At 43.8% G+C, this 23,354-nt stretch overlaps 1 protein-coding gene across 2 annotated transcripts in view; it reads right to left on the bottom strand.

Annotated features, from left to right (window-relative positions):
- Nucleotides 1–4,263: 4,263 nt before the first annotated feature.
- The window catches only part of PDGFA (platelet derived growth factor subunit A), a 67,432-nt gene continuing 48,341 nt past the window's right edge, over nt 4,264–23,354 (bottom strand). Inside the window, exons 5-7 of one of the 2 annotated variants that reach the window (XM_082199937.1) lie at nt 9,017–9,143; nt 6,845–6,921; nt 4,264–5,134 (exon numbers count right to left, since the gene is read on the bottom strand). In XM_082199937.1, the coding sequence (XP_082056063.1) occupies nt 6,866–6,921; nt 9,017–9,143 (183 nt within the window). In that variant the 3' untranslated portion in view covers nt 4,264–5,134; nt 6,845–6,865. The remainder of the gene's footprint in view (nt 5,135–6,844; nt 6,922–9,016; nt 9,144–23,354) is intronic. The other variant, XM_082199938.1, reaches the window with a different exon arrangement.

The raw sequence follows: 23,354 nt of genomic DNA, 5'->3' as shown, positions 1-23,354 counted from the left end.
GATTGTGCTGCAAATCCGCTAGCATCCACAGCTCTCAGTGGCTAGGGGCACATTTTGGGAACTTCTTCCACTGGAATATATCCTACCGAACTCCGACAGGAATTCCAGATGCTTCTGTTATCTGCTGTTGAGTGCTGTTACCACACAGTTTATCTCCCCCAAATCAAGGTGTGTGGGTTGGTCCAGTTAACACTGGTTTTCCTAGTGATCAAGAGTGCTGACAAACACCAGCATTATTCACTCTGCCTGGTTAAAAGGAAGGTGTCTTCCTTTCTGGTTCGGTTTCTATCCCGCCCACATAATGCAACAGAATCATGGACAATCTCAGAAATCTGCAAGTCCACAAGCGGCAATGGGATCTTGACCAAACCAGTGAAATCTACAATTGACACCGGTATATGAAATCTATTAAAATATAGTGGCACCTCAGTTTTCAAATGTAATCCGTTCCGGAAGACTGTTTGACTTCCGAAACATTTTAAAACCAAGAAGCGCAAAGGGTGGCCTGCAAATTTAATGGAGAAACACTCAGCGAAAGCTGTTACGACTTCCGAGGCGCGTTCAAAAGCAGAAGCATTTGCTTCTGGGTTTTCATAGTTCGAAAACTGAAACGTTTGACTTCCAAGATGTTTGAAAACCAAGGTACCACTGTATTTTCTTTTTTAGATGGGGGGGGTGAAGGGAATCAAGATTGAAGCAACATTACTGCCACATCCCACTCAGACATAAATATATAAATTACACTTTATACATTCCCCCCCTCCCATGTAGACACATACATTCATGTGCATAACACTGTGAGACTGTTACACTCAGTGGTAGACAAGCACAGACACTTTAAAGCACAATTCTTCCTATCCACACCACTGGGGTAGATGCTTTTCAGCCAACAGGACTGTGGCTTTAAAGTCTGAACACCCCAAAGCCAGGAATACCTCTCCCATTATTTTCATTCAAATGCTTTGGCTTAGGTCAAGTTGCACAAGAGGGATGGAGCAAAAGGAGGAAAAACAAATAAGTGCCGGAAAGCATAAGCCGGAACCGTAAGCAGATTCTGGCTACAATGAACTCAAGAGCAAATCACCCTTATTGGCATCAATGAGAAAAGTCCTCCCTTTCCCTTTTCTTAGATGTAGTTTTTACTTCTGAAAATGAGACAGATTAGTCAACACTGCACACACAAAAGCACATCCACATTTGAATGCAGATTAAAGACAGTAACATTATTTTTGCCGTACCTCGTGGTCCGTACCTATGAGATGTGAGGAAAAGGCTATTTCTTTGGAAACTTGTTTTGTAAATAATTCCAGTTTTATTTTACACAATCGGTATAACAAAAAACAAAGTGGGGCACAGGAGGGAGGGAAATAATCATTTCGGGGAGAACTGTGCTTCTCCCAAGCTCCTTGTTATCCAGATTCATTGTGGACCACTTACCACATCATCAATTTATGTAGTCCATTTGCCACAATTTATGTACTCCCAAGTGCTCCTAGGTAAGGCTATGAGTATTCTGCAAGTGTGAAGCTACAGAACTTGGAGCCTTGGCACACATGCTGCCAAAATGGAAAAAAAAACTCAACTTTTCTTCTTCGAAGCAAGTTTGCAATTCTTACGGGAAGGAAGACAACCAGTAAAACGGACAAGTTAAGCAAGGGCTTCTCGTGTTCAAGGTATAGCTCTAGGTGCTTGGCATACCAAATGCTGTTCCTCCACATTCAGCAGGAACAGACTAAAAATGATGTCAAACAAGAATACGTTTTCTAAAAGAAGCAAGGAGGTTTTATTCCCGTTTCAGAATGTGGTCTGTTCTGATGTAGGGTTTGGGTAATCCTGGTCCAGAATTTGCATTTTGGGTTGAATGTGCACGAAACCCTAGTTGCCTGGAAACGTAACAGGGGAAGTATGAATACAACGTGCTTTCAGTTTAAATTCCGACACACCTCACAGTGCCCAAATCCAAAACCAGGAGCCCCTTATGTATCAAGGGTCCCCATGACCAGTGCTTGGAAAGAATGATCTATGTGGACATTGAGCTGTTTACTCTTCCATAGCCAACAGTCCGATCCAAACTGATGGTTCACAGCCTAGGAAGACAAGGTGAGGACCAGTGTGTAGGATTACTCCTTTGATATAAATTCATAATGTGTGAAAGGGACCTCTGGGTCCTCACCGAGTCAGTGTAAGCAGCACTTAGTCTGACCTGACAACAAACACTTGAATGGCCTGGGGAAGAGAAGGTGCCGTACCATAAGCTAAGGCATGAAAGGGAACATAGTAAGGCAAGTTGGCCAAGTGGGCTACCATAAAACAGCTTGCATAGTCCTCAAAGGGTCAAATCAGGTGGTCTGAGGCAACATTGAAGGTCATCCAGTTCTGAAAGTACCTAGACATGGGCCAATCCTGTTCCCATCAACGGCGGGAAGGAACTCTGTGCATTTCACAGAATTGAGTACATGGGCATAAGCCATAGAATGGCAGCAGTTACTGCCTATGTCCTACGGCAAGGGTGGGTAGAGAGTAGATCAGATTACCGGTGGATCTCTGGGGGATTTGTAGAAGATTTCTGACCCTGAGTTGTTGTCGTTTTTCCCAGAAGCAGGATGATGGAAAGAAGAAAACTCATGGGGGAGCAAGGGGAGACCAGGAATTGATTTTCGTACTATTAGACTAAAAGCTCAGATCTGGTACCAAAAGCAAAATCCTGGGTGTACACTTAACCACGCCTTGATTGTAAGTGTATGCTCACTCTTTTAAAACACAGTTTTTCACTTGGTGGACTTTGGGGTCCAGAGCGGGGAGATAAATTAGATTTTACAAGCTTGAAGTGCCCTCAGGAATTGCACTGTGCCTATGGAATTATTTAGAGAAGGTTGGAACATAAAATGTTGTCCTTTGAGCTTACAGGACAGCACCACCACCCAGAGTCTGGTGCCCTCTAGATGTTGTTGGACTACAACTCCCATCATCCCTGACTATTGGCCATGCTGGCTGTGGCTGATGGGAGTTGAAGTCCCACAAGGTTCAGAGGATATCCCAGGATGGGGATGGATGCTGCAAGGGGCGAGGCCTAAGTCTTTTCATTTACCTTGCTACAATGAAAACAGTATTTAAAATTATATGGACTATTAATGGAAGCTAGAAAAACACACCCATAATATGCATTTCCTGACCCCCGACCCTGTGCTCTTTTTTCCTTCTTCAAGAAAACATAGCAGGCTTTCTCGGGTATATAAAACCATTAATTTTAGATTTAAAAAAATACAAACTTCACCTTTACAAAATAAACCACTTATTTTGTTGAATACACTTAAAGCATAACTTTTTTTAATACCAAAAATAAAGAAATTTAGGCTTTTCGGCAGGGTCACCCCCGTGCCACAGTGACATCATACAATACGGATAACAAGAAGAGTTTGTACATCTCACATAGATTAAACATGTGAAATAGTAAAAGGGATTTGTCTACGGAGAGGCATGGTAATTGCTACAACATCACTGATCAGCAACTGGTGTCTTCCCCCCACCCCAAACACACACACACACACACACAAACTGCTCGCATATAGCCAGAGGTTGCTTATGCACATCAGGGAGTTGTGGCGCTGGGTTTTTTTGTCTCTAAAAAACAAAACAGTGACTTTCAAACTTCTTCCCCTCAGGAAGGTCTGTTGACCTGTCTTGTTGAGGGAACTCTGGGCATCAGCCACAAAATTCTTGCATGTTGCTGAGGATTCTGGGTACAGTGGATGCTCGGGTTGCAAACATGATCCGTGCGGGAAACACGTCCGCAACCCGCAGCACCGCATGTGTGGGTCGCGATTTGGTCTTCTGCGCACGCGCCAAAACCCGGAAGTAACCCGTTCTGGTACTTCCGGGTTTGGCACTGTGCGCAACCTGAAATCGCGTAACCCGAAGCGTCTGTAACCCAAGGTATGACTGTATATTCTTGGACGTCCTTTGACACACACAAGGGCCAATACTACTGGGCCTTGCTATTGCCTCATGTTAATGAAAATGCATCCAAGAATCCACCCCACCTCCACCTGATCTCTGCTCTGTGGCTGTACATGGCAGAGGACGATCAGGAGCACCAAACCTTCCATCATTACAATCCTTTTCGCCGACAAAAAGCAAACAAACCCTGGCAACATTTCTGAAAAGCCACTGTTTTAAATAACGTGTGCGGGAATGGAGGAGGTTGGGGGGTGGGGGCGGGGAGGAGAGGGCAAACGGGACATAAACCAAGAAACATTTAGAAAATTATGCATAGGTATACCATTTTTATTTTAATACATCTCATTAGTTTGCATCCCACTAGGAGAAATTCCATACTTGTCTGTGTGTCCCGTTTCGCCATGGCTACAGCAGTCTTCTATATGGGTTATTGGTAAATGTAGTCCAAAAAGGATAATAAAAAGCTAGGCAAAGAGTAAAAAGAAAGCTTAATAATAACTTTATGGTGTAAAAAACAAAAAAACAAAATAAACCAAAACATCCACTTAAGGCGCCCCAGAAGGATTTTTTTTTTTGTATAGACGTTAAAATACCGTCAAGCAAAATCACACTGCTTCTATTAAGTGTCTGCTGTGGCATTTGATACATTCCTGCTCTTTTTTTTCTCTTTTTCTTTTTTGTATGTGTGCCTAAACTCCATCAGTGTCCATCCATCTTCATCAAGAATGCAGGCACATTTCTTGACAGAAACAAACAGAAAAGAAAGCACCATTGACTGCTCTTCTCAGAGGAAATCTGTTCTTCACTTAATTTAGCATTGTCTTTTGTTGTGTTGCCAGGGTACTTTTGGTATTCCTCTACCAATGCCATTTTGTTTTTCTTGAGTTGTCTTCTTGGGTTGTTGTTGTTGTTTTGGACAGGGAAACTTCGTATTGTTTCATAGAGTGCTACAATACTTGCTTTGATGTCGTATTAAACAAATGTACATTGTCTCTTTGTTCTTGTGAAGTCTCTCTCTTTCTCTCTCTTTCTTTAAGACAATTTCCCCCCCAACGTAGGAGAATGAATGAAGTATACAGTCATTAAAGCACCATACACAGTAGGTTCAGGAATGTAACAAACAATGTACATCCATGTCCCAGAGAGAAATGTTTTCTAGCTTATTTTCACCTTACATCTGCAAAAGAGAAAGAGAAAAGGGATGGGGAGCACAAGGCAATTGTACGGTTAGAAGGTTGAACTTCCTTCTTAAGATCATTTTGGGGGGGGGACCCCCTCCTCATTCCTGACTGAAACGTTACTTATGTGGCCTTTATATGACATAACAGGGGCATTGGGAGTGGCTATCTCACACATTAATTCAGCGGTTGCTAACTTGTGGCCTTGCGGAGGTGGTCAGCCTCCAACCACAAGCCAGAATGGCCAACGGTCAGGGATGGTGCGAGATGAAGGCTTACCACCCTTGCTTTAAAAAATTAGGCATTAAAGTGCTAGCACCACAGGAGTTTTCCACACTCCATTCCCTGAATGGATATGGGAAGGACCCATGGGATTGGCTCCATCAGAAATGGAGCTGAACCTTTCAACATCTTGGCAGTGCCACGAGATGAATCACATTTATGTAGAATCAGAGAGTCCCGTAACCTTGACACTATCAGCACCACACTCTAACCAACTGAGCTGTCCAGCGGTCACAGAAAAGTGGTACCCATGCCCCTTCTGGATGATGATGATGATCATCATCATCATCAAGTTTATATACTGCCCTTCATCCGAGGATCTCAGGGCTGTTCACAACATAAAAAACAAAATGTGCAGGGTTCCTAACACCAGCCAAGAAACTACTCGTTGTTATCTTTTGACTGTGTTGCATGCTTAGATTTAACCTGCCCAAACCTTTGCTTATATAATACAGTTCCCACAAGTTCTGGGCTCACCTGGAAGACAGGACTTGCAACAAACCAGAGTACTATCCTTAACAATTCCCCCCACCACCCAGTAGTTCATAAAGACTATCCAGTTGACATAGAATATATTCGGTTCCTTTACACATATCATTTGCGCAGTGCGTTAAATAATTCAGCTTTTTCAGTGCAACACCCAGGAACTTTTGCCTTCATCTCTACTACGCTAAGGGAGATTAATTGTATGGGGCATGCCTGGTGATGTAGATCTTCTTACAGCAAAACTCTACACCCTCGGTTCCTAATATATCCTTGAAGACTAGGGCCACGTTCAAATCTGGTACAAGCCTGCTGGAATACAAATAGGAGTGGCAAGCCATATTTTATTGATGGTGCGTGTTTGGGGGCCAGAATATTTGAAGGCCAGTGTGGTGTAGTGATTAGAGTGTCAGACTTAAACCTGGGAGACCAGGGTTCAAATCCCCTCTTGGCCACGAAGGGTGACCTTGGGCCATTCGTTGCCTCTCAGCCTAACCTACCTCACAGGGTTGTTGTGGGGATTAAGTGAGGAGAGGGAAAACTGTGTCCCCACCCCTAACAAATATCAAGCAAATAAGGATCCTTGTTCAATAGCATTTCAGTATTATCACAGAACACCTGAACCACCCTTGGAAATCAACGGCACTTCAAAAATAGCAGGGAGCTGCAGATTGCAAGCGTTTAATATTAATCCCTCCAAAATTAAATTATGGAAAGGAAAGGAAAGAAAGGATGTGAGGTGCTTGCAGCAACAAGCATAGCTGTCAAGGGGAAAGAAACTCGTGAAAAGAATTATCTGAGCCAATCATTTCTGATTTCTTGGCTGCTCCAAAACAGCCACGTGTAAAGATTTTTGAACAGTGATTAGGTGGGAGAGTGAGAATAGCTGATTATATTTTCAGTTGCTTGTGGTATTAAGGGTAGTTTCAGCAGACAGGTCCTACCTGGTCAGCGGCAGTATTTTTTTATGAGGGTTTTAACTTTTTTCTTTTCCGTTTTTTACCTTTCCCCCCAGGCCTTCCTGTTGACACAAGGGCAGGGATGGCGTAAAAAGAAGAAGAAGCAAACACCCAAAGGAAATGCATTTATTGATTTTAAAAAATTCAATCGTTTCCATTATTCCTTCTCCAAAAAAATAAAAGAACAGTAATTTGTTCCACCTGGTTAAGGTGTTTAGTTTTACCTCTCCAAGGTATTACCTGACGGGTGCAGAAAATGCATAGCATTTGGGACAGGACCATTCAGATATCACATGAAACTGATGTAAAAAGAAGAGTGGGATCAAGACCACTCGTATCTCTTGCCCCCATGCCATTTATGTACGAACCTGTACACTCCCAACTCCATCAGCCCCAATCAGCATGTCTGGTGGGGGGGTGGAGGCACCATAACTGGACACAGCATTGGTTAACCCTGGGGTACAGGCTCTGTAACCGCAACTGGGTATCTTGGGGTACAGGTTCTTTCAAGCTCTATGCATATATTGCACCTAAAAGTAGGGCAAGTACCACAGCCCCACTCCCTCCTCTCTAAGTGTGTTCAGAATGATAACTGAACAGCCAAAGGAACACTGGAAGCTGTCTTAAATTGTATGAGTCAGGCCACTGGGTCTGTTTAGTTCAATAGTTGTCTACATTGACAGGTAGATGTTCTTCATGTTATCTGGCAGGGGGTGATTCTCAAAATTGCCTGGAGATGCCGGGAATGGAATGAAAAGACTCCATGACTGAACAAATGGCCCTTTCCCATTAATCCTTACCATTACTCAAATTTGCCAGCAAAACAACAGCAACAAGTGTGAGCCAAATCTAAAACAGTGCTTGATTTTTAGAGATTTCTTTCGTAATCTGCCTGTTGCCCTTTCACCTCTGCTTATGCTATACAGTCGTACCTCAGAAGTCAAACAGACTCTGTTCCGGAAGTCCGTTCGACTTCCAAAACATTCGGAAACCAAGGTGTGGCTTCCGATTGGCTGCAGGAAGCTCCTGTCAGATGTTCAGGTTCCAAAGAATTTTCACAAACCGGAACAACCACTTCCGGGTTTGTGGTGTTCGGTAGCCAAAACGTTTGTCTTTCAAGGTGTTTGACTTCCGAGGTACGACAGTACTCTGTTTTGCCCTTTATACAACTCACCTAGTGATCGATCCCTTCCCTTAAAATATATATATATTAAAAATTCCACAAGGGAGCTATTTAAAAATTAGATGGCCGTTGGCCAATGTCAACAAGTTTGTTACCTGTAATAGGGTAGCTTTGCATGTGCTGGCAGTGAGAAATCTACAGATTGCCCTTTTGATCTGAAACAGCACTGGCTGCCAAGAGAATTTTTAATTTGTTTAATTGATAAGAGGAACTTGACAAGGTAAAAAAACCAAAAACCAAAAAACCCACATTTCTGAACATTTGTGTGTTACCTTCCTCCGGGTGTTTTGTGAATTATATTGTAGTGGCCATTAGCTATAAACAATGCAAATCTGACTGACTGTACCCTCCTGATATAAAGCCAGCACAAGGCATGGATTCCTGGCCACTACACCTGGCTGAGTTGCCTAGAGGAAGGGGAGGACTTCAAAGTTAACTAAGGAGACTCGCCACACTCCCTCTCTGAAGGCCTTTCGTCACTTTATGAAGAGCTTAGGCATTTGGTCTGCCCAGATGATAATTTTAGCTCTCCTAGCATGTGAATCCGCGGTTTTAAGTTACGGCGTTGTAGCCAGCTAAGTAACACACACACACAGCGGCCAATCGATATGAATTTAAATCCATTGATTTCAGTGGGTCTACTCTAAGTAAGATTTAATTGGCCACAACCCATAATCTGCCACCTATTGCTGCTTTTCATCGCCGGATTTGTGTTTTATTGTATTGTTTTCAATACTGCGCTGCAAGCCGCCTTGAACATTTTATCAGAAAGGAGTGATATAGGAATATTCAAGTAAACAAGTAAAGCACAATTCCAAATGCTGTGATTGGAACTTCTGACCACCACCTGTTCTCCTCTCCTGGCTTTAAGTGCTTGAGACCCCGCCCCGCTCCCCAGAGAACTTCAAGAGCCACATTGTACCCAGATGTTCCAGCTTAAATTAAAGCCCATCCGCACCCGAATGTCAACATACCCGTTTCTTCTTCTCGAAAATCTGAATTAGAATTTGACGACGTACAGGTGCATTCCATATGCTCTTCTAGCTTCACCAGGACTTCTTTTAATTTTGGCTTTTTTCTAACATATTCCACTTTTGCCACCTGCATTAGAAACATACGGGCGTTAAAGGCTTGTTAATGCATTAGGTCAGCAAAGAACAAAGTTTCAAGTGTCCAGTTACGCAAGACCATCCCAATCCTGCTAGGAGAGGGGGTCATTTGCATGCACACACACACAGAAGCAAGTGTCCTAGATAGGCATCCTTTTAGCTGGATGAGGAATAGCACAAACTTCACGGGCAGGGACTCCTCTGCTCAAGTTGAGAGCTATTGGAGAGCTTCCAGGGTATGGTTTTAAAAAGCAGAGACAAGCCAAATGCGAATCAGGGTATATTGGTTTGCTAGAGGGTTTGTAGAAGACCACTAAGAATTTACGGCTGTTAATTTTTAAACAATTATCAGCAACGAAAAGACCCCCTCCACACACACACACACCCCAAGAAAAATATTGGGCTGTTAGAATCTCTGTTCTGTAGCATCTCAGATGTAGATTTGCACAGGCAAGCAAGTTCTGTGCCTGACACCCGGGGTTGGGAGATGCAACTGGCTCTGTCCCATAAGCCAGCATGTTGGGTCTGGCTCCTTGAACCACTGTTTTGCCGCTGGCTCCTGCTGGTGAGCCTTGGGTGTTCTAGCGCAAACCCATGGAGATCTTGCAAGTCTGACATCTGCCCACACCTGGCTTCAAGGCACATGGCTCAGGAACCTTCCTGAAGCGAAGGAAATCCGGATGCTGTCATTGCCTGCTAAAGCGACCACCTGGGAACCCTACAAATACTGCCTTGGGCTCAAATTATAGAAGGCAGGCCGGATGTAAATTTAATAAATAAAATTGGCAACGGTACAGGGGAGCTGTTCAGGAACCGGATTTGGGCCTCATCGTCACTCGGCTCTCCCTGCCAAATTGGCACTGCGGCCAATTTTCTGACAGGGTGTGTACGCAGCTGGACTGAGGCTTGTGGGTGTGTTTTGTGCATTTCTGCAGCAGAAAAGCATTGTTACTTCCAAGCGGGGAGAAGTTCGAGGTGTAGTGCTGCCGAATGGGTTTCGCTTCCTTTGAAAAGGGGTCAAAAGCTTACGGGGTCTTTATAATAGCTGCCTTCTTTATAAATATATACAAGCCAAGCATGAGTACAGACAGACAGACTTTCCTACTGCAAGGAGCGTAAGGGCCCCAAGAGGTTACTGGGCACCTCTGGCCAGCAACTCCAGCTGGAAACCTTCTGACTTTTGTCTCCTAAAACCTGCTGTTCCTCAAATCTAAATCTGTCTGCCTGTGCCATTCCTACAGGTGAACTGTCCATTCAAACAGGCCCAGCAGCAGCATCAGGAAGATTGGGGGGTGGCTACAGCGTTTGGGGCAGCAAAGAGAGGTGATGGGTTGGGGTGATGGGTTTTGTGCCATGTGGGACCTATCCTGCACCCTGTGCCCTAGTTTAGTGTCCTCAGGTACAGTGGAGGCTCCTGCTCTGTAGCCAGGCGTAAAGTAAGGTTTGACTTCCAGGCCAGTTAACTTCTGTACAGTGATACCTTGGTTCTCCAGCACCTTGGTACTCAAACAACTTGGAACCCAAACACTGCAAACCCAGAAGTAAGTGTTCCAGTTTGCAAACCCTTTTCGGAAGCCGAACGTGCTCCGTTTTGAGTGTTACGCTTCTGATTTGAGTGCCACACTTCCGTTTTGAGTGTTATGCTGAGGTCTGTTTTTGCTATTTATTTTGTGTTTCTGTTTTTGCGACTCTTTTTGTTTTTGTGACCGTGTGGAACCCAGTTCAGCTACTGATTGATTGAATGATTGTGTGACTGCAGTACATTGTTTATTGCTTTCATTTTATGGATCAATAGTCTCGTTAGGTAGTAAAATTCACGTTAAATTGCTGCTTTAGGGTTTGTTTTTAAAAGTCTGCACCAGATTAATCCATTTTGCATTACTTTCTATGGGAAAGTGCGCCTTGGTTTTGGAACGGACTTCTGGAACGGATTAAGTTTGAGAACCAAGGTGCCACTGTACATGGAATTGGGGGTGCCCATCTCTGGCCCCATCTATGCTATCAAAACACTATGATACCACTTTTAGCAGACATGGCTTCCCACGAAGAATCTTGGGAAATGGAGTTTGTTAAGGGTGCTGAGAGTTGCTAAGAGACCCCCTGTTTCCCTCACAGAGGTACAGTTCCCAGAATTCCATGGGAAGAGGAGTTGATTGTTACACAGCTCTGAAATTTTTGAGGGGAATAGGGGTATCCTAGCAACTCTCAGCATCCTTAACAAACTCCATTTCCCAGGATTCTTTGGGGAAGCCATTGCTCTTTAAAGTGGTACCACAGTGCTTTTAATGCATAGTGCAGATGGGGGCCTTTCTCTCAGGCAGCGAAAGGCCTCAAGATGGCTCCGCAGTTAGGAAACATCCACAGATATTGAATAATATTTAAGGAGTGGGTGTTTCCTTCCCCAACATCCCAGACTCCAATCCAGAGTCACTTTAGTTTATTCATTCATTGATTTATTTTGCACGTTTAGACCACCTTTCATCCTGAAGGGTCTCAGAGCATCGAACGGTTCAGATGAAACCATGGCAATAGTCTCATTCACAGTAATCAGATCGTAAACACCCAACGGTATTTACATTCCTATTTTATTGCTTAAGGTAAAAAGAAAGAAAGAAAGAATTGCTAAAGGTCTTATTCTCTGGGCCTCAGTGGTTTACATTTCTGCTGTCTTTCCAAGAGGCAAGAATAAAATATTGTTGGCTTCCCATCTACCAAGTTTCAAGCGAGTCTACATTTCGGGACCTTCCGTTTTAAGGACCGGTGGTGCCCTCTTCGTTTGTTTCCAAAAAAAAGTATAAAACACACTCAAACAGGCACGCCTGCCAAAATACCCCAGATGCAAAAGCAGGACATTTTAAAACAAGCAAGCCCACAAGGGAAGTCATGCTATGCTGGGAACACAGGTCTGAGTAGTATTTGGCCAGGAGCCACTCATATTATAAATGCTTGTCCAACTATCTTGGATAACTTCCGGCTGATGAAAGATGCTGCCTTTCTTTTCGAGAAGAATTTCACCTACTCCCTTGGCAGGAGGGAAGCTGGAGTCTATTGCTCTCACGCAGGCAGGGGCTCCTCCTCTAGCTATTAGAGCTCCGGAGCCCTTCCCCTCTGGCTTGTTCCTCTTCCTTTGCCAACAAAAGCCCTGCCGGTATGCAAACCCCCTTTGATCATTTCTGCCAGCCCGTATTACAAAGCAGCAAAACGTCAACAAAAGTCTCCCAAACCCCTGTTTCGGTTTGAAAGATCTCTGTCTTGGGCAGCTATTATTATTACGTTGTCATCATCGACTGCAGCTACTACCACAACTATTGATATTTAACACTGATAAAGCACCTGATTTATTTTTATTTTTTAAGCACTGTGGTATTAAAAGACAAGACAGCCCACAGGATCACAAAACAGAGGCAATGAAAAGGAATGAGGGTAGGGGGAGAGGAGAGCCAACATTAGCACAGCTGCTCCTTCATGGCCAAGTTGGTCTCCCCTTTCCCATGATATTTTGCTCTGGGGTGCAGTCTTGGCACCCTGGCTGATGGCAGAGGCCAGTGTGTGTCTCCCTGTAGTCCTGCCACCCTCTGATAACTGGCAGAGAGGCGGTTAATTTAAAAAATGTTGCCTCTACGCCTCTGGATTCACATTCTCTCCACTTAGCAGCAGCAGAAGAAGAATAGTTTGGATTTGATATCCCGCTTTATCACTACCCGAAGGAGTCTCAAAGCAGCTAACATTCTCCTTTCCCTTCCTCCCCCACAACAAACACTCTGTGAGGTGAGTGGGGCTGAGAGACTTCAGAGAAGTGTGACTAGCCCAAGGTCACCCAGCAGCTGCATGTGGAGGAGTGGAGACGTGAACCCGGTTCACCAGATTACTAATCTACCGCTCCTAACCACTATACCACACTGGCACCAGCACTGAACTATCTAATCCTAGGCTTGCTGTGACATCAGAGCAGGCAAGCCAATGGCACAGAGAGGCATTGCTTTTGCCTGCAAAGCCTCACTGTGGCCTCAGAGTATCCAGCAGCACCCGAAGAAGTGGGGCGAAGAGAAACCAGCAAAGAACATTTTATGAAAGGACAAAAATACAGCCCGTCATGTTAACAGGGCTTCCCCACAAGAGCTGGAAGGATCTTAAAGGCCATCTCACCAGAACCTCCTACCCAAAAGGCAAGACTCACAGATCAACCAATCTGGCATATCCAGGAAGTCCATTTCCAACTGAACTTGGAGAAGGGGTGTATGTGGAGAATGGAAGACAACAAAGTCCTAGGGTGAGTTATGAGCCTATCAAGCTAATTCCTGGCATCTGTGGACTACAAGGCACTAAAAATAAGAACAAGAGTCCTGCTAGATCAGACCAAAGGTTTATCTAGTCCAACATCCTGTTTCCCACAGTGGATAATCAGATACCTCTGGGAAGCCCAAGGGCAGGACTCCTCTGTTGTTGTTCCCCAGAGACTGCTACTCAGAGGCACGCTGCCATCCATCGTAGCCATCAAGATTTGCAATCAGACAAAGTCACAAGACAATTCGTAGGTCTTTCAGGCACTCTCATTTTGCCCCAGGGACTGAGGGGACTGAGGACAATGTCAACCCAAATCTAGTCCTTTGGCTGTCAAGAGACTTCGGTAACATGGATTGACTGTGCAACCTTACAATCAGCAGTTTTTTGAAGTTCATTTGTTCCATATTTTAAAGCGAACAACAGGTAAATAAGCAGGTTGTGGAAGTGATTTATGTCCTGCATATTGTAGGTTTTCTGTTTATATTTTTTGCACTGACACGGCAAAAAACCTCTTCCAAGGAACAAAAAACAGGACTGTCCTGTAAGAAGAGAGTTGTCAGAGCAGGCAGGGGAGCAGGGTCTGACAAAGTATACAGCTGCACACATGCTCAACAGCTAGAACATGCTATTCATCCGAGTTGAGAAGCACATTGCATTATTGCTTTGAGAGCACATGATGAGTCCAGCTTCCTATAGCCCAGTTTTCCATCTAGCCACCACCCCTCGGTATTGTCTGCATTGCCTCGCACCAGATGTCCGAGATCTCAGGTGAAGTCTTTTCCAGCCTGGCTACCAGAAATCATTTGGTGCTCTCCAACTATTGGTAATGGTGGCTGAGTCTAATTGGTGGTTGAAGTCCAACAGCATCTGGAAAGCCATAAATCCCATATCCCTGTTCTACATGCAAGGCATGAGCCCTGCTGAGCCCTTCTACTTCCTGTACCAAAGCATGATATTTCCACTAATCCAAAATCTCTATGGAATTAATTCATAGTACCCAAAATATTTTTTTTCATTAGTACGTAAGAGTTACCATGTCAAGGCATCTGAAGGACAGGGGGGAAAGCTCCCTAAATTTATTTCTTAGAGGTTCAAGCAAGTTGAAATACTTTATTGTCACTTGTACAACTTGTATACAGTGAGATGACACAATTTATCACAGATAAATAAGATAAATAATTAGAAGTTATCGCAGATGCTTTGGGAGGTGAAGATCTTTCTAGGGTTAGCACTGGCCACCGTTTTTTTGGCCACAGACGTCATGTCTGAAACGTTCGCATTTGCAACATTTTTCAAGGCTGACAGTTTTCCACCAAGATAGATTTACAGCAGGCTACAACTCGTAAGAATGCTTTGCTCGAAAGGTCACCCATGGGTTGAAGCAATATGCTCCGAGCCTCCTCTGGCATGGTCTAAATTCTAACCAAGTGCAAAGTTTGAAGGAAAACGTATGGCAAATCTGAGTCACCCGGCATCAAAGGATGACTAAGCCGGTCGCATTCACAACAACAAAACACAGATTAAGACCTTTGTAATCAAAGATACAGACAAGAACGCCAGCAATAATGGAACAACTTTCATATTGGCTGCACTTATTTCAGACATTGGAATGAATCAGCAATGGGGAAAATTACATGTGTCAGAAATAAACTGTAATCAATTTTTCCCCCCAGTGCAGATAAAGTATAAACCAAGAGCACACATACTCCTCAAGCTAAGCATACTATACACGTATGCTAACAAAGTGTTTGGGGATTCCGTAATGATAGTACTGAGTCAATTAGCAGGTACAGTCAACTCTATAAATGTTTGACCCAAGTAATGTCTCACAACAAATGTAACTGATCCATAGAAAACACAACCTGAAAAAAGAGACAATGAACGTGCTTTTGTAAACTAAGAAAACCTTTAATAAAAATTATTTTAAAAGCAAACAAACAAGGGGCACAGGAACACAGCTGTCTTACATGTAGTCAGTCCATTGTTCCACCTAGCTCAGTACTGTCTACACTGGCTGGCAGCAGCTTTCCAGGATTTCATGCACAGTATCTCTCCCAGCCCCACCTGGAGATGACAGGGGTTGAACCCGGGGAACTTCTGCATGCAAAGCAAATACTCTGACATTGAGCTACACAGACATGCTCGGCTTTTAGGTATTCCACTTCAGGTGGCTGATCGATGGTCACCTCGGCATCAAATGATTGCCCTGTATGTTCTCCAAAAAGATCAGCATAGTAATCCACCCAGCGTTGTGCCGATATGGTGGCATCTAGTGTTGATCTTGATTTTTTCATGCCCCGAGACACCAAAAGCCAAAACTTGTCCTCTCTTTGCTTGGTCACTGCCAACCCTAGTTCTTGCCATTGGCTTCTCACAAAGCTTGCCTTTTTGTTCTCAAGAATTTTCTTATATGCTGCTCTGCTCCTTCCCATGTTTTCCTTGTTGATTTCAGAAGGTTTTCCCCGATAGATTCTAATAGCCCTTAGCAGATCTCTCTCTGCATCCTTGCATTGCCCATCAAACCAGCCTCTTTGATTTCTCTGTGTGCTGTTTGTAGCATTGGGCTTGGCTAAATAAGGTCTGGAGAGCGTGCTGATTTGTAGGAAATCCGAAACTGGGTTTGCTGAGATGTTTATGTCAGATATATAAGCTATAGGTGGCCAAATGGCTCCTTCAACTGGCGTTACAGTCGCCAAAACAAAACACCCAGTAGCCATTTGGGAGCCAAGCAGCTTGAAAGTTGTGTTTTTCAATATGACTTTTTGGTTCCTGAAATTCGTTCTGGTTGCGGAGATAAAAAAAAATCATGGATACATTTCTACAGGGTTCATTGCTAATGCATAAAAACAGTCAAGATCCACGGATCCCCAGGCACACACCTCCAGATGGTGGAGACATCAGACGCCATCCTGGCACCTGGGCATATTCCTTTGGTCACAAGCGACCAATAAAAGGTAAAGGGACCCCTGACTATTAGGTCCAGTCATGACCACCTCTGGGGTTGCGGCGCTCATCTCGCTTTACTGGCTGAGGGAGCCGGCATACAGCTTCCGGGTCATGTGGCCAGCATGACTAAGCCACTTCTGGCGAACCAGAGCAGCACATGGAAATGCCGTTTACCTTCCCGCCGGAGCGATACCTATTTATCTACTTGCACTTTGATGTGCTTTCGAACTGCTAGGTTGGCAGGAGCAGGGACTGAGCAATGGGAGCTCACCCCGTTGTGGGGATTTGAACCGCCAACCTTCTGATCAGCAAGCCCTAGGCTCTGTGGTTTAACCCACAGTGCCACCCGCAACCAATAGCCAGGTTCAAAATGCACCTGGCAAATTTCAAATGCTGCTGATCCCCTATTATTATTTTCTGCACAAAAACTTTTCTATTTATCTCTAGATAGATTTTTAAAAATATTTCAGATCCGTCAAAAAGAATCCATGTTATATATTGGCAGGTCTTGTTTAATAATGTAAAAATTAATTGCGGGGAGAACTTTCTGCATAAACTTTTCACTAGTCATTAAAAAGAAAAAAGAAAAAAATTATTGAAGAGCTCCCACATGATGGAATGCCTTTTGGAACGGGAGTCACGTTTCTCAAAGGACATTTATTTGCCGCAGCTCTCAAGTGGATTAGCAACAGTGCGATGGAATGACGGCCGATGGAAGTGGTCCATATCCCCAAAGGGCCGCAAGGGTCAAGCTAGAGCGCTGGGATACAGGTCTGGCATTCTGTTGGGGTTTAAATAGACAACACAAAAGCCAGCAGGACAGAAAAGTGACAGCTGAGAGACCAAGAATGTTTGCACAAAGTGGCTCAAGAAGCGATAGGTGGATTATGCTTCAGGGGGAAAGGAATTAATGGATGGGGCTTTTTGGAAGGCAAAGTGGATTTACAACATTCATCCATCCTACTGGAAACGCCGAACAGAAGACAGCATCTTCTTAACTACATGACAAGGGAGAAAGGCTGTCCGGGTGGACAGAGAAGATATGTGGAGATCAAATTACAAAAGGGCAATTTGGTAAATGGAAGGCATTCATTTGTTTAGTCACCAGCAGACTAATGCCAAGATGGGTTCAATACTACTGCACTTCACACAAGGCACAGCAACGGCTACACCATGCACTTAATTCAGTAGAAGTTAACATTTAAAGGCTACTGGACTCCGTACGAATACGGGAGGGAAGGGGAAGATTGCTGGAATGTGTGAATAAAGGTGCAGATTGATAGTACATGATTTAGATGTTTCAGTTTGGCGATTCTTTGGTGTGGCAGAAGTCCAGGAAGCAAACTGAATGTTGCTGGTGTGTAACCAAATCTTTTTCTTTTTTTTTCTTCAGAGACATGCTCAAACTTACTTATTGTAAGTTTAAGTTAAGTCTGCTGCAACTGGATTTCTTATGGACAGTGCCAATCCTGACTGTATGGGATTTGTGACCATTTGCCTTCAGTAGCAGTAAGGCTCTGCTGGATGAAACACAATTGCCTCTGGTCCATTTTGGGGGAATCCTGCAACGTGTTTAAGTTTTTATTCTGCTAACTATACACTGGAGTTCTCCTCTGGATCAATGTTGAGTAGAATTCCATGACACTGGAATTATTCTGAAATATGGGAAGTCAAGGTGGGAATCAACATGACTGACTTTTTAGGATTAGGCTAAAATCCTTTAAAATATTTCTTTTTTAAAAATGCAACGGCATGAAACCAGATTAATACTCCAGAAAAGGTAACACTCCAGAACAGGCAGTCAACCAGGCAGACTATATAAGGAACCAGGAAATCAAGATACGATTTGGCTAAAGCTAATTGTGCTTCCTGATGTGGTGTGATGAACCTTAAGAATAGTTGATTAAAAAAGAAATGTCTAATTACCACTCACTCTATCGGCTGTGCTGTGAGAGCATCAGACTGCCTCAGTGGGAGAGACAGGAAGCAGGGCTCATTTTACCAGCTTTGCTGGGAGCCCAGCTCCATCAGGCCCCATCTGCCCCTGAATGTGTGCCAGCTGGTTTTTATAGAAGCAACTGTTTAGAAAGCAGCGCCTGAGCTTGATTTTCATCTTCCTCTTCCCTCCCTGTCCCTCTTCCCTTGCATGCCATGCTTTCCTTTTTCTTCTTCTGAAGACTGTAAGCCTGTAGGCAGTGGGTGTCTTGTGAAAAGCAGGGTACAGTTGCTCCTAAAAAAATAATTTTGTTGGATGCTAACATTGGGAAAGGACTGGAACAGAGCAAGGTATGGAATGGACAGCTGCGATTTTGACTGCTACACAGAAAAGGCCAATCAGAACATCACCACCAGCGGAACGGTGTGACATCAACATGGAGCCACCATGACAGCAATAACAATAATAATAATAATAATAATTTTAAAGCATTCACAAATGGGGCATTAAATAAGGAATGCAAAGAACTATTCTTCCCCCTCCATAAGTTCCAGCTGCATGACCTGGCCCATCCACCATGCATGTACCACCTGAGATGAATATTATGATACTGGAGCAATACAATCCAGCTTTCTAGGGCAGTTGATCCTGCTCATTTGGCAGCATTCTCCAGCAACCAGCCTAGGGAGGAGAGGCTAGCACCCTGGCACCATGTCCCTGGCTCAAGACAGGCAGTGCATTTGACTTCCCGATTCTCTCGTCAGTCTCCTGGCCTCTGCTGTCCTTGCATCCTACACAGTGACCTCTCCACTAACTGGATAAACTTGCAGTCAGAGGGGGCTTATTAGGGAAGGCGCGATGATCTCACCATCTTGTCAATAAAGCACGGGTGAGAAATGGAGGTCTTTTTCAGTGTCAACCCCAAAAGGGGGCCTTTTACATAAGCTTGACATCATGGAAGCAGAACAAGGGAGCCTCTCAACTCCGTTCTGGGAATAAGCAAAACAGATCCCATCCTCCAGCCCTCGCCACCTTCCGTGTGACCCCCAAAGAGGATCTTCTGGATTATGATACACTCAAGCCATTCATCTCCGCAACATGGGAATTCCCAAGAGCTTGAGAAACAATTAATTATATCAAAGAGAGAAAGAGAGTACATCTGACGCAGGAGGAAATAAATATGGATTTTCTTGTTTGGAGACTACTGGTGTGGTGTGGTGGGGGTCAGGCAGCCCTCCTCTACAAAGAACACACTGCTCCGAAGCGACTCCTCGTTTTTAATTAACGTTTTGAAGGGGGAGGATTTTCTCAAGACCTCTGGAGCACAACATTTAAAAAACAGTGGGCATGGGTCACAACGTGATGTCACTTGTTAATCTAAGCGGCTAACACCAGCAGATAAGAATTATCCAGTTTCTCAAGAGCAGCGATGATTCAAATCCAAAGAACTGTACAAACAAAAGGGGGCTTTAAAATATTTTACAGGCAACTCCCCGTGTGTGTGTGTTCGAGTCATGGGCGACCACGCACATGCGCACTGCCACAAAATAAACCCTGAAATGGCCCGCAAACAGTGTGAAAACAGCTTCAAGCAATCCCATGAGCCTTTTCCATTGCAATCCCACAAGCCTTTGCACCAACCTTTGAGGTCTGTGGAGGGTTGGAGTTTGGAGGAAGTCTAGTAAGTGCTGATGGTTTTTGAAAGGGTTTTACCAAGGTGTGTTTCCAGAGCTGGACATCAGTGTCCGGACTGAACGATGTGGGTTCCAGACACTCCTTCAGGTACAAAGGGCTGAAGCCATTTAGGGTTTTAAAGGACAGCACCAGCACTTTGAATTGTGCTCGGAAACATACAAAGAGCCAATGTAGACCTTTTAGGACCAGCTTTTTGCATGTTTCCCTTTTTCTACTGTTGGGGAAATTCATGCTCTGCCATCATGAGCCAGAGCAAGTTGTGTATTAATGCTGACCCATGCGTCAGGTAACAAATGCTCACCTATGACTAACCGGGAAGATGCTTCGAAGCAAAGCTGCTATTGCTTCCCAGAACCACATGATTTCCCAGGACCCAGGAAATTCTTGGCTATAGCACTCGAGTGATCTGGTTCTGAATGCCTGCGTTTCCGTTCTCAAGCCCAGGGGTCACCAACCTTTTTGGCCCAATGGGCACACTTCAATTTTTGAGAGCGTGCTGCGGGTGCCAGTCAAAAATTAGCTGCAAAATAATTGATGGGTGTGGCAGAACACAAACCTTACCATGGGAAGTGAGCTTTGGTCTGCTGGTCCTGATCATAGAGACCACACTTTATTGACTACACACACACACACCAGGGCCGGATTTAGGTTTGATGAGGCCGTAAGCTACTGAAGGTAATGGGGCCCTTTATATGTCCAGCTGTCCTTTGTCAACAACAAATTGTCACTGTTTTTTGTGTTGAATATATGCTATGTGGTAATTTATGGATCTAATTACATTATAGGAGCCAACACAACACAAAATACTGTTGTTGTATGTAGGTTTTATCTTACATTTTGGAAATGTACATCCAGTTTTTTTTCTTTAAATGTTTTTGCAGCCCCCAAGAGAGTGGGGCCCTAAGCTACAGCTTGTTTAGCTTACACACACACACACACAGAGAGAGAGAGAGAGAGAGAGAGAGAGAGAGAGAGAGAGATATGGATGGATGCTGTCTAATAGCAACAGGGAGCATTCCTCAGTACCTGGAAAAATATACAAGGTGGCTGCAATACACTCTCCTTTCACAGAAATTGCTTTGAAGGCACCGGCACAATTCACCCCATAACTTTCTTTCTAGGACAGCTAGAGACTTACTTTTTAAGAAAAGAAAGAAACTTTCCCAAGCATCATGGCACCCGCTGACTCCTAGCTGGCGCCCCCTGCTCTAAACATTTTCATGGCACACTGCAACTTCAGCAAGCACCTCCGGCCTCCCCCACCCTGAGCAACTGCCCCCAAATGCCTCAAGGAGGCCCAAGCTAAATGATGCTCAGAGCTAACCAGTCAACTCTGGCAAGTCAAAACCGCTTCCAGGCTTATCTGCAGTGCAGAGTTACCTTTGAGGACCCCAATCATCATCAAAAGGAGCAATGCAATCTCCATCCACCATAAATACTGCAGTAGCAGCAGGCAGCTCATGTTTGCTAAACAGCTGTGTTTGTTCTTGAGGCTGCAGGTTAATTAGATTTGTCTCCGATCCTCCTTTGCTTTTAAAATTAATGTTTGCCAAGCGTATTGAGGAGCTATATATATGTATTTAAGGACTCACTTGAAAATAGAATTGGTTCCGGGAAGCCTGATGAAGGTTGCGTGCGGCAACAACATCTGAGTATCAAAACTGCACTGCGCCCTTTCCCAAAGTGAATTGTTTTCAATTTAAGATTAACACAAGTGGGCGAGAGAGAATCGCAGAATTGCTGAGTTGGAAGATGCATTTGGATCAATGTGGTGCTGCGCTACCTTAGTTGCAAAGTAGCGTTGCTTTCTCCCAGACACACCTGCCCAGGTATTTTGAATCTTCTCCAGAAGCCCTTCTATAGGTTCTTCCACTTACTTAACTGCCAGTGCTGCTTATCAACACAAGTTATAGGACAGGACAGGATAGGGTCTCCCCCCAGCCTATGGAATTTTGTCCTGCAGGAGATGCATATGGCCTCTTCAGCAGAGACGAGTAAATACCTATCTTTTCACCTTAGACTTTCAGAGTGAAATGAAGATTTAGGACAGGATTATTAAGAGGACCACTGAAGTATTTATATGACGAATGAATAACAACAAATTTGGATTGTTACTTTTGAATGTTTAACTGATTGCTTGCTTCATCTGGAATTTCAATTATAATAATAATAATATTTTATTTATATCCTGCCCTCCCCAGCCAAAGACGGGCTCAGAGCGGCTAAGAACAGTAAAAGTAACACAGTTTTCATATAATCACAATCAATTAATTAAAATACATATTAATGTTATGGTTTTAATAGATTGATTTGCTTTGTTTTGGTGTTTTTATCGCAAATTGTATTTGGGTGGGGGTTTCTTTTAATGGAAATCGCCCAAAGAACTTATACAAATGTAATAAAGCAAGCAGAAGATAAAAGAAAGTAATCAGATGATAGCAATCTCCAGGCTATTACGAAAGGAAAGCCAAGTATGTGTGGGCAGGTGAGATAGCTATATTTGATGAGCTATTAACCAGGGAAGTTCAATTACAGATGTCTCCAGCTAAAAACAAATGATCTCGGGGAGCAAGTGCCCAGGACCATGGACAGCTGCTGCTGCTGCTAGCCAGAGGTTCAGATGCTCCTGTAGATGGACCAGTGGTGTGACTCTGTATAAGGCAGTCCACACTTCTAACGAGAAAACACATCAACCCGGTCTCCTTCCTGACATAATGGCTTTCTATGTACAGGGAACATTATTGTGCGGAGGTGCATTCTATCATATTGAAATCTTGGCACCCATTTTAAATAAAGGAGTTATCAGTGCCAGCTGAAAAGCCTACCTATTTGCACAGCAAAAAAAAGACAAACAACCCAGGCAGGCAATATCTTATCAATTACTACAATAACATTTGCTCCAACGAAATTTTATCTTGATATTTTTACAGGAGCTTTCCGTGTTAAAAAACTTCCTTCCCCACTGATAAAGCTCTTTCACAGGAACTTACTACTGTACGAAATTTGCTTCTCTGATATATAATACAGATTACCGGGACTTATCTATTTCGCATTATTCATTTCTTCAGCTATACGTCTGCACAAAACATATACATAATAGCTCCCATCAATGACCAGTTTTCCTCATTCATAAACCCAAAGAGCCTAGACTTGTTGCTGACCCAATGAGGTGCACTAACTATACATGTGCTGATACTTAAAATGTGCAGATTAGATTAATAAAGTTGATACAAACCTCTTCCTATTCTCTTTCATACAAAACAACACCGGTATTCAAAATATATTTGAATGAATACTTTCTTTTCATAGCTTTTATCTATTTGCCCAGGTCTTGGGAGGAGT

The sequence above is a fragment of the Podarcis vaucheri genome (genome assembly GCF_965113315.1).
Source record: "Podarcis vaucheri genome assembly, chromosome: 14".
Taxonomy (NCBI): domain Eukaryota; kingdom Metazoa; phylum Chordata; class Lepidosauria; order Squamata; family Lacertidae; genus Podarcis; species Podarcis vaucheri.
This window is presented reverse-complemented; position numbering and strand designations above follow the sequence as displayed.